The 16,686-nt window shown below is 36.6% G+C and overlaps 1 protein-coding gene across 10 annotated transcripts in view; it reads left to right on the top strand.

The window, feature by feature from the left end:
• EXOC6B (exocyst complex component 6B) overlaps positions 1 to 16,686 on the top strand; it is a 696,544-nt gene that overhangs the window by 99,592 nt on the left and 580,266 nt on the right. For all 10 annotated transcript variants that reach the window (XM_027131993.1, XM_027131994.1, XM_027131995.1 and 7 more), the window contains one exon: positions 4,630 to 4,834. In XM_027131993.1, the coding sequence (XP_026987794.1) occupies positions 4,630 to 4,834 (205 nt within the window). The remainder of the gene's footprint in view (positions 1 to 4,629; positions 4,835 to 16,686) is intronic.

Raw genomic sequence — 16,686 nt, 5'->3', positions numbered from 1 at the left:
TTTGAATGAATCTTATTGATCTGTTACAGTTGGAGTATGAGTGTGTTAGGGAAAGGACAATGGGGAAATAAAGTAACATTCTTTATTGCCAGAAATCACTGGGTTTTGTACTAATTAGCCTTGAAAAATGTGGAGTTATTTGACAGACCAGATGTTTTCACTGTGCAGCCATGTGTCTCATCAGTGAATGTGCCTTGTGTCTGCAGGCAACATTGTTAGATTTTTCTCATTCTATAAACAATGTTCCAAAATATAACTAAACCCTAAAGTGTGTTTATCTTTTTGGCTTAATTTCTAGGTTTATATCCATTCTAAAGTTTCTCTCTAGAGGAAATGCATTTTATTGCACATAGCTCTTCGTACCTAATTGTAGTATAAACACCATTCTGTTTATACTAAACCATGTGAATTGTATTGTTTGTGAGTCTGTAAAATTTTAATAAAAGCAACCATTTCAGATTAAACTATATTTGTAATTTTATTTCTTAATTTAGGGGAAATAATTCTTTCTTCCCTTCATTTATTTGGACTAAGATTTTGATTTTTGGAACACAGAAGGGAAAAACATAAGCAAAGAAAACAAGTAAATCCAACCTCTAATCTTTAGTGTTTGTGGTATTACGTGCATTGGAGTAAGAAGAGTTTAAGTATCTCCCATGGAATTCATTCTTAAAACCTGAAATAGAACTATAAGTCTTTTACTTACAGGATCAAAACTGAGTTTTTCCTATACTAAATATGGGAAATGTAGAAATTAAAAACGTGAAGACGAAAACTATTACCCATAATGTTCCTATCCAAAGGAAAGAAAAATCATGGTTAACATTTTTGTATATATTTTCTTAGTCATTTTCTATGTACTTATATTTGTGTGTGTGTTTATATTTAGTACTGTGTAGCTCGTACATACATATGTATACATAATTTACACATGTATAATATTTGTAATTTTGAAAAACATTATCATACTTGTAAGTTCAATTTTTTTGAAATAATTTTCACTCAACAATATTGTAAACACTTCGCTGTTTTATTATTCTTTGAATATACATATATACTACATGGATATATCATAATGCGTTTAACCAATTCCTTGTTAATAGACTTCTAGATTAGTTTTTTATTTGTTAATATAAATAACTACAGTTCAAGAGGCTTATACATATTTTTGTACATGTAATTTTTTTGTGGGGGAGAATGCAACTGCTTAGAATACTTGTTTGGTGAAATTTTTCATTGAAAACGTGAATCATTAATATAAATATGTTTATCAGCAGGCTGTGAATTCTCATTTATTAAAACCCCTGATAATAATATCCATTATTTTTAAAGAAATTGTTGGCAGTTTGAGTGACAAAATTTTATTTTTTATTTTCATTTCTTCACATCAGTTCAACTTTTTTTTCCTCGTGTTTGCCATTTTGGGGGCTCTTTTGTGGCTTTTCTTTGTTCATTGCTTAAAAAAAAATCCCTCAAAAAAAATCTAATGTGTCTGATATTAATATAGCCATTCAAGCACTTTTATGGTTACTTTTGGGGTATATCTTATTCTAGCTTTTACTTCAGTCTGTTTTTATCTGTGATTCTAAAGTGGGTTTCTTGTAAGCAACGTATAGTTGGATCATGCTTTTTTTTTTTTTTTTTTGCGGTACGCGGGCCTCTCACTGTTGTGGCTTCTCCCGTTGCGGAGCACAGGCTCCGGACGCGCAGGCTCAGCAGCCATGGCTCACAGGCCTAGATGCTCTGCGGCATGTGGGATCTTCCCGGACTGGGGCACGAACCCGTGTCCCCTGCATCGGCAGGCGGACTCTCAACCACTGCGCCACCAGGGAAGCCCAGGATCATGCTTTTTATATTATTTACTTATTTTTAATTTTTATTTATTTTTTTGAAGATGTTGGGGATAGGAGTTTATTAATTAATTAATTTATTTTTGCTGTGTTGGGTCTTCGTTTCTGTGCGAGGGCTTTCTCTAGTTCTGGCAAGCGGGGGCCACGCTTCATCGCGGTGCGCGGGCCTCTCACTATCGTGGCCTCTCTTGTTGCGGAGCACAGGCTCCAGACTCGCAGGCTCAGTAGTTGTGGCTCACGGGCTTAGTTGCTCCGCGGCATGTGGGATCCTCCCAGACCAGGGTTCGAACCCGTGTCCCCTGCATTAGCAGGCAGATTCTCAACCACTGCGCCACCAGGGAAGCCCTATTTTTTATTTTATTTTAGCCGCATTGTGCGGCATGCGGGATCTTAGTTCCCCAACCAGGGATTGAACCCATGCCCCCTGCGGTGGAAGCATGGAGCCTTAACCGCTGGAACGCCAGGGAAGTCCCTGGATCATGCTTTTTAAATCCTGTCTGACAGTGTCTGCCTTTTGAACATGTATTTTTTTTTTTTTAATTTTATTTATTTATTTATGGCTGTGTTGGGCCTTCTCTGCTGCATGCAGGCTTTCTCTAGCTATGGCGAGCAGAAGCCACTGTTCGTTGCTAGGGCATGTGGGATCTTCCCAGGCCAGGGCTCGAACCCGTGTCCCCTGCATTGGCAGGCAGACTCTCAACCTTCACGCCACCGGGGAAGTCCCTGAACATGTATTTTTAATTTTTTTATTTTTTTGCGGTACACGGGCCTCTCACTGTTTTGGCCTCTTCCGTTGCGGAGCACAGGCTCCGGATGCGCAGGCCCAGCGGCCATGGCTCACGGGCCCAGCTGCTCCGCGGCATGTGGGATCTTCCCGGACCGGGGCGCAAACCCGTGTCCCCTGTATCGGCAGGTGGACTCTCAACCACTGCGCCACCAGGGAAGCCCTAGTGTCTGCCTTTTGATTTGCGTGCTTATTAGTCCATTTGCATTTAATATAATTATTAATATGGTTGGGTTTTGCTCTTTACTTTCTATGTTTTTCATGTCTTTTTTGTTCTTATTTATCTTTTACTCCTTTTTTGTATTAAATATTTTGTAGTATACTATTTTAATTCTTCCGTAAACCTTTTAATGTATTTTTTGAGGTTTTTTTTTTTTTTAGAGGTTACTCTGTGGATTATAATCTTCTTCATTTGTCACAGTCTACTTGAGGTCATTGCTCGTGTAGTTTTGATATAATATATAGAAGTAGTTTTGCTTCAACTTAGCTCCATTTCTTCCCTCTTCTTTTGTGCTATTATTGTCATTTATATTATATCTATATATTTTATAAACCCAACAATACAGTGTTATAATCATTGCTTTAAAAACTATTGTCTTTTACTGATAGTAAAAGAAGAAAAGGGAAAAAACCCCACATTTATTCAGTCTTTTATATTTAGCATATATTTACTCTTTCCTATATTCTTCATTTTTTTTCCTCTGAATTCAAGTTACTATCTGCTATCATTTCCTTTCTGGCTTTCTTTAGTATTTCTTGTAAGGCAGATCTGCTAGCAAGGAATTCTATTAGTCTTTGTTTATCTGGGAATATAATTCATTTTCATTTTTAAAGGCTAGTCATCAGCTAATGGTTGGTCCTGGGTGCTCAAAGAAACTTGAGCTGAGAAAGGTGTCTACCCTTTGTTAGTGGACTTGTATGTGGGTTAGGGAGTGCGTTCAAAATTCAGGCAAGTTTTCAAGTCTGCTGAGCTTTTATATTCTGCCAAGCCTTCTCCTATGTGCAGGCCTGCAGTCTCCTAGTCAGCTAAGGATGTGTGGAGTGCTTAGGCCCTTTTAGGTGTCCCCTGCATTTGTGCACAGCTTCTCAGTCAGCTAGGGATATTCAGAGAGCTATCAGGTTATTCTATGGGTCTCTTATTTCCAGGACTTCCCTGTTAAGTTTTTGGTTAGTCCTCCAGTCTGCTCTTTGTTCCAACCTAGACGAACTTCAGCCCATTAGAGCTGGAGGTTCCCCCCACTCTCTTCCTTTTTTAAAATGAGTTTGCTACTTTTCCTAACAACACCACTCCATATAAGATTTTCACCCTCTGCTCCAAATCATGTCAGCCCCTAACTGAAGAGAAGCTGCTGATTTTCCTGACAAGCTGTAACCAGTGATGGGGTGAGGGGAGGTGGAGAGGGTGATGGAGGTAGCCCCAGGCAAGAATACCACAAAGTCCCTCTCTATTTAGCAGTTTTCATGAATAAACCCTTCTCAATTTGTTGTTCTCCTCTGCAGAGTCCTTTCCAATTTCCGGAATCTTGAAATGGTTGTTTGGGACAGTTTTGTCTAGTTTATATTTGCTTTTTGGGTAGAAGATTTGCTAAGCTCTTCTGTGTGCCATAGTTGGAAGTCTATCCTTGGGTACTTTATTTTATGGGATGATTTTTGTGGCATTGATATGATCATTTTATATTTCCCTTTATTTATTTTTTCCTAGCAATGGCCTTTATTCTTTATGTAATGAGTTTCATTGGTGGATTTTCAAAGTTTTCTGTATTCTTGGGAAAAATCTTTTTTTGATTATAATTTATTAAGTCCTGTAATATATATATATTGATTTTTAATAATTTTACATTAATTTTTCCATTCATGTTTTTATTGAAACTTAATCCTGGATTTGTCTTAATGTACAGTGAAAACTAATTCAGGCTAGAAATTTTGCCTGAGGAATATATCTGTGGCCCTAAAGAAGACTGAGTTGAGCTAAAGGTGATGCAATTCCTTTTATAGGCATTATCCTGCACTGAAAACTCTGGAACATCTAGAGCATACCTATCTGCCTCAAGTAAGCCATTATCGATTCTGCAAGGTGATGGTGGACAATATCCCCAAGCTTCGAGAAGAAATTAAGGATGTTTCTATGTCTGATCTCAAAGACTTTCTGGAGAGTATCCGCAAACATTCAGACAAAATTGGAGAGACTGCCATGAAGCAAGTAGGTCTTGGGTTTATGATAGGTTGGCCAATGACTTTGCAAGTATTCTGTTAAACACAGATTTCTTTTTGCTAAATGTCTTAATTGTTTCTTGTCATTTTAGGGAAGTCCTTCATCTTTATGGGAACACATGATTTTAAAATATCTTTTATTTTCTTAGCAGAGCAGTGAATTATTTACTAGTATATTGTTTTGCTCTGTGAATATTCAGTACATACTGATTGATTGTGATGGTTTATATTGGTGCTTTGAAGAGGCTTTTCTATTTTTTGAATACTTTTCTTGACTTTGGGTATGATTTGAAGCCCAAGATTTTTTTTTCCCCCCAAGATTTTTAAAAGTTCTTTCTAGTTAATGAGCTAAATTGTGCTGCAGGTACCTTTGGTTGATTATTTACTATGTAATTAAGCAAGATGTCATGTTATATATGAATATTTCTATAACTGTTATTTCTGATATCAATGGGTATCAATGAAAAAAGACCTTTTGGGAAATGCTGGGAATTATGATCACAGAAAGGAATTTGTTTATAGCTTATAAATTAACAATGTGTTGAAAGTGTTTTGATTTTTTTCTTTCAATAACTTCATCTCTAAGTTATGAAAGCCACAAGGAACGTCCAGAAGTACTTTGTCGTTATGAATAAAGAACAGTAATAATTTGCAGCATTACTTGCTCTTTTGAAATTTAAGTCACACTGCTTTTATTAAAATTTCTCAGTATACCTTATGATGTAACCTATAACAATAAGTAGAAGATCCAGCTGTTTATGGAAAGTCTTTTTTGGTTCTATAAACAACTGTGTTCTTGAATAAGTCATTTGTAGTTCTTAATTCTGTGAGGAATGAGGGAGTAGGTCATATTTTTGGTCTCAACTAACCTTGGTAATCTTTTAGATATGTCTTTGATTCTGCAAAAGAGATCTGCCTCTTTGGAAATCCCTTTCCTAAGGGAATACACATATTCTTTTCCCAATTCTTCTTTTAATTTCCTTATTGTTATACTTTACGAAGTGGAAAGCTTAAAACTAGTTGATGATAAACCCTGATGGAAATAATCATATCATGTCATTTTTTTTTAGTGGTGAAGAAACAAAATTAATCATTGAAAATACACTTTTGCCTTGCTGTGTATATTTTGAGTAGAGGAATGAAGGTATCTTGTAAGACAAGTCTTTATTGTGGTTGACAAATTTTTACTAATTTTTCAAAATATACAAGAGTATAGTACAAAGTTGCTTTTTCTAGGCCTTTGCTTGAGAAATTACTTCCTTTTTGGTGAAAGAGAGGATTCCATGAAGAATATTGTTATTTCATTTAATGTGAGATATCTGGTCTCTCCCCTAATTATCTGAAGAAATTAAGGCCTAGGCCAGGGAAGTGATTTGCTCAAGTTCAGACAGCTTGTAAAGGTCAGATTCTGTAGTAGAATTCAGATTAGACTGAGATGAATTTGTCTGCTATGGCACTCAAAATGTGTAAACTGTTAACTGTTGGCTGTATTTTTGTCATTTAAAGAAACGGTGAAGAAACCTTTCGTGAATTCAGGACTTTTTAATTAACTGATAACCCTTTATTCCTCCTATAGCATTTTTCATCTCAAGTATAGCTCTTATTGCATGTATTACTATCCTATGCTATGGGATATATAAGATCATTGAATAAAGATATCTTACACATTTTAAAATCTTGTAGTACCTAAAAAGTAAGGAAAGTAGGAGGGAGAGAAACTACCATATACTTTGTACGTAGTAGGTGTTCAGTAAATATTTGTTTGAATTCATGGATGTTAGAAAAGAGGGAGAGATCTGGTTTATTTCTCACTTATGTCAAGCCCAAAATGATGTTTCTGATTTGTGATGGTTTTCTTTGCAATGGTGATTTAAGGAAAGTTTCCATTATATGGGTCTGTCATTTTTAATATGGTTTTGAAGATTGCTGCAAAAGGGGAAAGACCAAAGAGTATTGCATGTGGTAGGGTTTTTAAGGGCTAGGCATGGATGTGACACATCATCACTTTTCTGATTTCACTGGCCAGAACTTAATAACATGGCCATAGCAACCTGTAAGAGATGCTGGGGAATATAATCTCACTCTGTCTAAGAGAAGAACACAGTTTTGGTGCATAGTAGCTAGTCTCTGGCACAGTTCTACCCTTTTGGTCATCAAATATTTCTTCACTCCTTTTTTTTTAAAAAATAAATTTATTTATTTATGGCTGTGTTGGGTCTTCGTTGCTGCGCGTGAGCTTTTTCTAGTTGTGGCAAGTGGGGACTACTTTTCGTTGTGGTGTGTGGGCTTCTCGTTGTGGTGGCTTCTCTTGTTGTAGAGCATGGGCTCTAGGTGTACAGGCTCAGTAGTTGTGGCTCGTAGGCTCAGTAGTTGTGGCACACGGGCTTAGTTGCTCAGCTGCATGTGGGATCTTCCCGGACCAGGGCTCAAACCCGTGTCCCCTGCAGTGGCAGGGGGATTCTTAACCACTGCGCCGTCAGGGAATTCCATATCTGTTCACTCTTCCTCTCATCCATAGAACATACTTGTCCCTTCCCTAAGGAATACAACCCAATATCCCATCTAGTTACTACATCCATCTCAAAGTACGATATCTTCCAGGGATGCTCAGTACTCTCCATCAGATCCAGATGTGGCTCTTCAGTGGGCTGAGGACCAGGAACTAAGATAGGTTATCTGCACCTGTGGCCCTCCCACCCTCAGTATACCATGGAGAAGCTAGAACAGAATAGCTACAACAAAAACTTCCATTTAGAAAAGGGAAGAACAGGAGATGTGCAGTATTACCTGCTTCATAGCAAATCATGTAATCCTTTTGGGCCATCATTGGGAAATCTTTCTGCCTTAGTAGTAGGGGAACTTCCTTGTCTAGATGTTGATTCTGTGGAAAGAACTCCTTTGCGCATTGTTCTCCTGGGCTCTTGGCTGCATCTTAGTTTTTCTTTCCCTATTTTTTTCTGTGTACATTTCTGAAGTGTGTGCTGGGGAATATACCTTCATTTGAAGATTTTTTTTTCTCTCTCTGTAGATATACACATACATCTACATTTACACTTATATTACAACCACATTTATATCTCTATCTTTCAGTGCTTACTTTCTGCTTCTACAAGTTTAGGAGCCCAAGGGTTGTTTTAAGGTTCTGAACAAAGTTTTATTTAGTCCAGATTTGTGGGGTTTTGACATTACAGTTAGTTAACTCAAAACTTAGTAGACCTCTGATCTGTCTCTTTCCAATAGGTTCTATTTAGATACCATACCCACTGTTCTTTTCTAAATATAATTTTCAGGAATGATTTTTTTTCTTCTTCCCTGTTTGGGGAGGTAGTAGAGTTGGGGGAGCATAACCCTTGCCTCATGTCTCTTTCTTACTTAGGCCCTACTTGGAGGCTATATGAAATAACGGGTAAGAAAACCATACCTGAATCTAATTTTTGCCTCAGGATTAAGTCACTTTGTTCAAGAAGGTCTTCTTTGGACTTAATTGCTCAAAATTTACCATCTTTTTCTTTTACTATTTGGGATCTATATGTGTTCAGCTTTCTAACCCTCTGAGGCCCAAGTTTCTGGCCTTGTGCTATTCCCTGTAATTTCAGTTTTCAAAGTAGGAAATTCTGTGCTCATCGTTTTTGTGTAAAACCTTGGTAAAAGCAGAAAGCAAATGCCAATATACACTATGACTCTCTCTCTACATTCACATAGAGAGCTACAGACCCAATAGACATGCGGTGTGCCTTTTCATTTATTACAGGTTCCAGTTTTGCCAGTTGTTTTGCCACAATATCACAGGGCTTTTCAGGCCTTTGACTTGCTAAATATATATTCTTGTGGCCTACTGCCTGACCTCTAAACTGATGTCATTTATTTTAGGTTTTTTTGTTATGGCAACACCATTCTTCCAATGCCAGTGCCTGTTTCTTTAAATAACGATGCCTGTTGTAATAGCTAAGCTCTAAAATCTCACCGTAGAAATTTTATTTTTCGCTCATGTGACGTCCAAAATGGATGTTCCTGGTTGGGTAGCTCTTCTTTAAGTGACTGTGAAGGGATCCAGGACTCTTCCAACTTGTGGCTCTATCACTTCAACATGTGGCTTTCAATGTTACAGCAGTAGAGAAAAAAGTAAATAATGCCTGGAGATTTTTTTTTTTTAATTGACCAGGCTTGTAAGTGATACATATGACTGCTGCCAACATTACATCAGCAGAAGCTCATACACTGCAAGCGAGGATTAGAAATATAGTCTATCTGTGTGACCAGGAGAAAGAGGAAATACGTTTGGTGAATACCTAGCTAGTCTGCTACAACCTGCTATTACAGAGCTTAGAAAAATACATATTTCCGTGTCTCTTGTCTGTTTTTCTTCACAATTTCATCTCTTTGACATTTCTCCCCCATATGTTTGCTTTCTAATTTACTAATCCAGTTTTTAGCATTGTCTATGCCACTATTCAGAACTTTATCATCATCATCAGTTTTAGTTCAGCAACTGCAGTTTTGGCCTTAAAAATGTGTTCTTTTCCTTAAAAAAAATTCTAAGTGGCCTTTAGAATCATACAAGAAAACAGATTTGAAAATATCACTTAATATTGGTAGTTGGTCTGGGAGCTTCTGGAAATTATGTAAATGATTGTGCTTTTTCTTGGTGGACATCTCCCGTTTTCTTCTTCCACTTACCCTATCCTGAGTTGCTGCATTGACCCATGGGTGGGGCTTTGTCCTTAGTACAATGAAATGATGGAGGCAGTTGGTAGATTGGCTTATCTTTGGGATATACCAGTTAAACTACCAGAAGGACTCCACCCTAATTAGGGTTTAATGAGCAAATTTGGCTCCAGACTTTTACCTGAGATTATAATCTCAAACTGTTAGTTGTCCAATTTTATCAAGAGATATGATGCAAAAAATACTATTTGAGGATGATGCAAAAATACTGTTTGAGGATGACCTGAAGGATATGTAGTTTATACATTTCTCTGTATTCCAACTATTATATTGTCTCTGGATAAAGCTTTATCTGTAGGAAGCTTTTTGCTTTGATTACATGTGGGAGGCAGAATTCTAAGATGGTCCCCAGGATTCCTGCCCCCTGGTCTGTGCATCCTGTAAAATCCTCTCCCTTGAGCGTGTGAACCTAATATGTAAGGTGAGAACCTTTAAAAGAGGGTCTAGAGGTCAGATGTAAAGTTAGAGAGATTAAAAACTGCAGCAGATGCTTTACTATTGGTCTTGAAGAAACAGAATGCCATGCTTTGGAGGGGGCCACACGGCAGGGAACTGTAGGCAGCCTTGAGTTGCTGAGAGCTATCCCCAGCCGACAGTCAGCAAGAAAATGGGGACCTGAGTTCTACAACCACAAGGAACTGGATTCTGCCAACAATATGAGTGAACTTAGAAGACTGTGAGCTCCAGATGAAACCACAGACCTGACTGACATCATGATTTCAGCCTGTCAAGACCCTGAGCAGAAGGCCCAGCAAAAACATGTTGAACTCCTGACCCATGGAAACTTAGATAATAATTGTGTGTAGTTTCAAGTCACTAAGTTTATAGTAGTATGTTACACAGCAGTAGAAAACTAATACTCTCTGTTACTTTGGTCTTGAATAGAATTACTTTTTACTAAACTGTACATTTTTATTTTAATTTTGCCTTTGGGTCTAGGAAACAATGGTATAGTCAGTCTGGTTTAAAAGGTGTCAAGCTAGAAGTTTCTGAGTCTTTCACTTGTCTTCCAATATACAATACCTGGGAAGCTGCAGAAAAGTAAGAAAAATGTATAAGTATGAAAACTAGGATAGAAGTTCAATCATATAGCAGAATCTGAGGAGGAATTTAAAAATTGTCCATTCTACTGTGTATTACCATATCGAATTTTAAGTCAAGCGGTCTTATTTTACAAAAAAAAACGTTTCATGTTCCTGTATATATCTTTTTAACATGGTATTGTAATGAAAGCATTTAATGGACCCACCTATGAGTCTGCCATGGGAAGTAGAGCCATAGTTAAAGCAAGTAGAAAAACCCTCCCTTTTATCCTATTCCATTTTCTGTGTTGATATTCTTACAGTGTGCTTCCAAAATACTGTGTATGTCTTATTTTTGAATAATCAACTTAGCTTGAACTGTTTTATAAAAAATGTCTAAAGTAGTTCTTCGTTAATTGTCTGCTGTTCTTTAGTTCTCCTTTTGAAATTGATTTCTGTAATTCACTTGTTATGGAATTGATTTGTGCAGGAGGGAAGTTCTGTATTTGTTATTTTGGTTAGTTTGCCTTAGGCTTTGTGGGACTAAATAACATTTGTAAGGTAAACATTCTTGGCTAGGTTGATTTCTATGTGGGGCCCTTTAACAAAGGGAAGGATTTACTTACTTTTAAAATTCTAACTTGGCTTTGCCAAATTATATAGGTTATATGACTGATGCTTAGAAAAGGAACTGCTTGCTTATAAAAGAAATGGAAGGCTCCCCAGGCATTCTTCCTTTAGTAACTAGTTTTAAAGAAACTGCTCCTTGGGTGAGATTAACTGTCACCGTGGTTCTTTCAACCCTTGACTTTCTTTGATTAAGTCTTGACTAGAGCAAAATGTGTTGTTTTATTTATTGTGTAGAACATCTTTGACTTAGATCAGGCATAGTACTACCAACTGAGTTCACATAGGCCATGCAATGACTGCCAAGTAAAAGCATTATTGCTGTTGAAATCTCTTTTGCGCTGGATGCTATGCAAAACTTCCACAGAATATGGCCTTTGGAGTCAAAGAAGTTGGTGCTCACTTGGTTTGGTGTTCCTGGATTTACTTTTTCTTTTCTTTTCTTCTTGATTTTGGTATTTTTGTGTTTGTACTAATTCTTGCTCCTTATTCTTTGATGATATGGATGGCCTGCGGGTAAGGTGGGGGAATGTGAGAGCTGTGTTATATGGGATTCTTGAAGTAGGCAACAATCAGAGTAGCTTATGATAGATAGTACAATTTTAGAATCTGAGCTTATGATAGATAGTACAATTTTAGAATCTGAGCTTATGATAGTACAATTTTAGAATCTGAGCTTATGATAGATAGTACAATTTTAGAATCTGAAGAGGATAGTAGGGATTTAGTTTACTGTTCAGTAATATGATAGTTAACAGAATAGACTTTGGAGTTTGGATTAAACTCCATTTGCTAGCTGTCATTTGCTAGCTGTATGACAGTGGGCAAGTTACTAAACATCACATTCAGTCTTCACAACTGTACAGTTGGAATTTTTAATCTTCTTTGAAAAGATGTGGAAATATTTAGGGAAATCAAGTACTTAGCTTAGTCCCAGGCTTATAATACATGTTAAATTAAAAGAAAGAAAAAAAAAGAACCATCCTAGATGAATGGTGAACGTAAATAGATTCTAAGAGTATGGAGAAGGAGAAGATTAAAATTAGAGTTAAACTTGATGATTGAACTACTTTTAATTTTATTCCTAAAATTCAATTTTCGGTGACAATTTTCAGCCTTGAATTAGATCTCATTTTTAATCAGTTTTTTTCTCCTTACCATAAAAATTATTTCTATTGTATACACTTCTAAAATATTTTGAACCTGAGTTCAGTTAAAAAGATGACAATTAAATTTAAAAGATCAATGACCCTTGATTCATGTTGAGTGAAAGAAGAAAGAGAATTTATTCCTTAAATCTAATTTGATGGCAATGTTACAGTTTGCTTTTGAGTTTTCTTCAGGATAAAAAGGAAACTATATGGTGTGTGTATATATAATAAACATATTATTTATTTGCTTTGGCTAAGCAAAGCATACCAGCTTATCAGGAGAAATTTTCTTGTTATTAAATTTTAAGAGAAAATTGTCATATGGGTTCTCAGTATAATTTGTGAACATGGATTTTTAGTGTGCTCATCCTAAAATAGACCATTACTTTAGAGGAACAGCAGCTATTGCAATACTTACACCATCTCCCACAAATATACTACATATATGCATATATATATATATGTTTCAGTTATTTTAAGATTAAATTCTTTTGAGAATATTCCTTTTACTGAGCCTTGGCTTGTACTAGAAAGCAGTAATACTTAATTTAAAACAATATGGTATCATAAGAATAAACTGCTGAGTAGAACAGAATACAAGTTCAGAAATTGACCCAAATGTATAGTATAAGAATTTAATAAGTGATAAAGGTAGTGTTATACAGAGGCATAGACACACACACACATTAGTATTATGCCATATAGGTATAAAGTAACTTTTCCTCAGTAAACCTTATAGGCAGAAAGGTCAGAACAGTGCCTGAGAATACCATCTTCCTGTCATTTTGTGGAGGGACCTGATGGGTTCAACTTTGCTGTATAAACAGTGGGACATGCCTCAGGAGAAGGACCCTGCTCTTGTAATATTGATAGGGAAGCTGGGAGAAGGGCAAGAACATCTAGTCAATATGTACTAGGTGGATCCTTGCTGGTCAGAGAAATGACTTGGCTAGGGGAATTCTATCAATGCCTCTTAGATTAGCTAAAGAGACTTAGTATTCTTCAGATGAGCTGACTCAGTCTATTGAGTTAGTAACTAGTTTTACCAGTTCATTGCTAAGCTTTGAGAATGGGGAAGGTAGAGAGCCACTAGGGCCCTCCAAGGTAGCATCTCATGGCACTAGGGAATGCTGTTAGCATGACTGCTGCTTTACTTATCTGTCTTCCCAACCAGTTTATGGTCTCTGTAAGGACAGAGGTATGTTTTTTACCTTTATATCTTCAGCACCTTGCTAGCATAGTGCTTGGTCATAGTAGATAGTTAATAAATCAATTAATTACTCTTAATTGTGTATTTAATTAAATTTAATGTACCTACACCTTAACATTTTTCAGGAAAAGCCATCCTTTTTTTTAATATTCTAAGGTATATCCGCTTATTCCAATTATATTCTTAAGTATATGAAAACATTAAAATTGCACTTTGAATGGATTTTGAAACTATCTGAAAATACTGTGGAGGTACTAAGAAGTGATCAAATTAACTTCTTGTTAAAGATAGTGGGTCGAACACATATATTTCTATCTTCCACCTCTCCAAACTCATAAAAACAACAGCTAAGGGAATTTTTTTTAAAAAACACGAGCTCCCAAACATAAAGACTCTAGGAGAGCAGATGATAGCAACATTTTTTGGAAATTGGAAAGTAAAAAGATGTGTGATAATTGTCCAAACATATCCAAGAAAACTCAGTCCTAAACCAGTAGTAGAAGAAAATGAGAACAACCCAATTTTTAGTGTTTTGCAGAACCCCTATGTTTAAGAAATTGCTGGCATCAGGGAAAGGGGGTAAAACTGATGGCCAAACAGGAAGATTGGTTGAATGTCTATTTCAGAACCAGTTAGACATCTGGATTCCTTACCCAGCTTTTTCCTATCAGTTAACTACCTGATCTCAACTCTAGCTGAAGATCAGAGAACAATAGACACAAACTGAAAACAGTGAAAGTTTATATACCAAATACTGAGATTTATCCTAAATCTCACAGCCCTCTTTTCTGATTTGGTTCCCAGAACCAGGCTTATACCCTTCAGGTGTGAGATTGGAAGATAATCTGAATACTCTGAATAATATGATTAGCCCAAGAGAAGTATCCTAAAGATATGTCCACTGAGTAGTCCCTAGTAAAAAGGGCAAGTCAGATCACTTTGAAGGCCACAGTAGACTAGACTGATGTACATTCAGTCAGCTTTTTAGTTTCCCAATTTAAAATTTGAGCAGATGGCTAAGGATCAGCAGATATTTGAGAAAAGATTCTAACATGAAAGTAGAGTCAGAACAAACACATACAAAGAAGCAACTTGGAGAAGATAGGGACTATGCAAGAAGAGGAAAACCTAAAAGGCAAAAAAACCCAAACTATCGTCAGTAGCATTAGAAAGATAATAGAAAATAAATTACATGTAAAAAGCAAGATCAGAATGCTGCATAAAAGGAGAAGTGCAGAGAACAAAAAGAATTTTAGAAATTAAAAATATGATAGCAGAAAACACTTAAAGGAGGGTTTGGAAAATAAAGTTAAAAATATATTCCAGAGAGAAGAGTAAAAAGAAAAAGAGATAGAACATGGGAAATAGAAAAGATATAAGAATATTAAGGGGCAGTGTAGGCGATCCAGCATTTGAATACTAAGCATTTTAGAAAAATAAAGCAAAAATGAAGGGAAGGAATTCATCACAGAAATAATATGGGAAAATTTCCCAAAATTCTAAGACATGAACATGCAGATTAAAGGACCCACCAAGTATCCAACAAAAGGCATGAAAAGAGGCTTATATAAAGGCATATTGTGAATTTTCAGAAGCCAGAGGTCAAAGTGAAAATCCTAAATGTCTTTAGAGGTTAAAAACAATATCTTATATGGCTTGGCTCTGTATTGCATTTATACAGTTATAATAATTAAATGCTAAAAGTTAATATAGGTAATTAATCCATTGGTTTATCTCTGTTGTAGAGGGATATGTGAATGGACACTGCACAGATATTTGGTGCTGGTGTGTTAAGAATGTGAAAGAGGGCTTCCCTGGTGGTACAGTGGTTGAGAGTCCGCCTGCCGATGCAGGGGATGCGGGTTCGTGCCCCTGTCCGGGAAGATCCCACATGCCGCGGAGTGGCTAGGCCCGTGAGCCATGGCCGCTGAGCCTGCGTGTCCGGAGCCTGTGCTCCGCAACGGGAGAGGCCACAACAGTGAGAGGCCCGCAAAAAAAAAAGGAATGTGAAAGAGACCTTAAACCCCCGTCTTTTTTTTTGCGTACCGCAAAAAAAAAAGGAATGTGAAAGAGACCTTAAACCCCCGTCTTCCATGGTGGAAAGTCAATAGATAATGCTTAGAACTAAAAAACCCCACAATAACCAAAAGGCAGAAACAATCCTAGTGTCCATTGATGGATGGATAAACAAAATGTGGTATATACATATAATGGAATATTTTTTAGCCTTAAAAAAGGAAATTTGGACACATGCTACAACATGAATGAACCTTGAAGACATTATGCTAAGTGAAATAAGCCAGGCATGAAAGGACAAATATTGTATAGTTCCACTTATCTGAGGTTCTGAAGTAGTCAAATTCATAAAGACAGAAGGTAGAATGATGGTTTCCAGGGGCTAGCAGTAAAAGGGATGAGGAGTTAATGTTTAATGGGTACAGAGTTTTGGTTGGGGAAGATGAAGAAGTTCTGAAGATGGGTGGTGGTGATGGTTGTCCAACAAGGTGAATGTACCTAATGGCACAGAACTGTACAGTTAAAAATGGTTAAAATGGAAAATTTTATGTCATAAATTTTACCACAATTAAAAAAACCTACAGAAATAAGCAGTAGCACACATAAGCATGGTATGTAGAGATAAAGATGTAAGCATCAAAAGAGTGGTTGCTTCTGGGGAGCAGGATTTGGGGAGAAAGAGGAGAGGAGGAAACGGTTGTTTCTCATAATAAACTCTTTATGTATAACTTAACTATGCATAGTTTTGCATGTATAACTTAGGGAAGATATATTGAACACACACAAAAAGAAAAGAAACTTAAGTCAGATTAGGTGTATGTGTATAATATGGGATTTGTTGGTGGACTGGATATGAGGTAGTAAATGTTCCAACTCTCAGGGTACAGAGGAAGCGTTCCCTTATTTAAGGGACTATTTATACCTATCTATGGCATTATTGATTTTCTTTTCTGTTTTATGTGGGTAATTGAGGAGTCTCCAGTCTTCAGATTCATAGCTGTAACAAGGTGGGAAAGGAATTATTTGTTAGTTGTAACTTAAACTGAGGTCCATTCAAATCTCTGTTGTATTGTGTGCCTTATTAAAGAAG

This window comes from Aethalodelphis obliquidens, unplaced genomic scaffold (assembly GCF_003676395.1).
Source record: "Aethalodelphis obliquidens isolate GAN/ISIS:26980383/991018 unplaced genomic scaffold, ASM367639v1 scaffold40, whole genome shotgun sequence".
Taxonomy (NCBI): domain Eukaryota; kingdom Metazoa; phylum Chordata; class Mammalia; order Artiodactyla; family Delphinidae; genus Aethalodelphis; species Aethalodelphis obliquidens.
The sequence above is the reverse complement of the archived record's forward strand: the minus strand, read 5'-3'. Positions and strand labels throughout refer to the sequence as shown.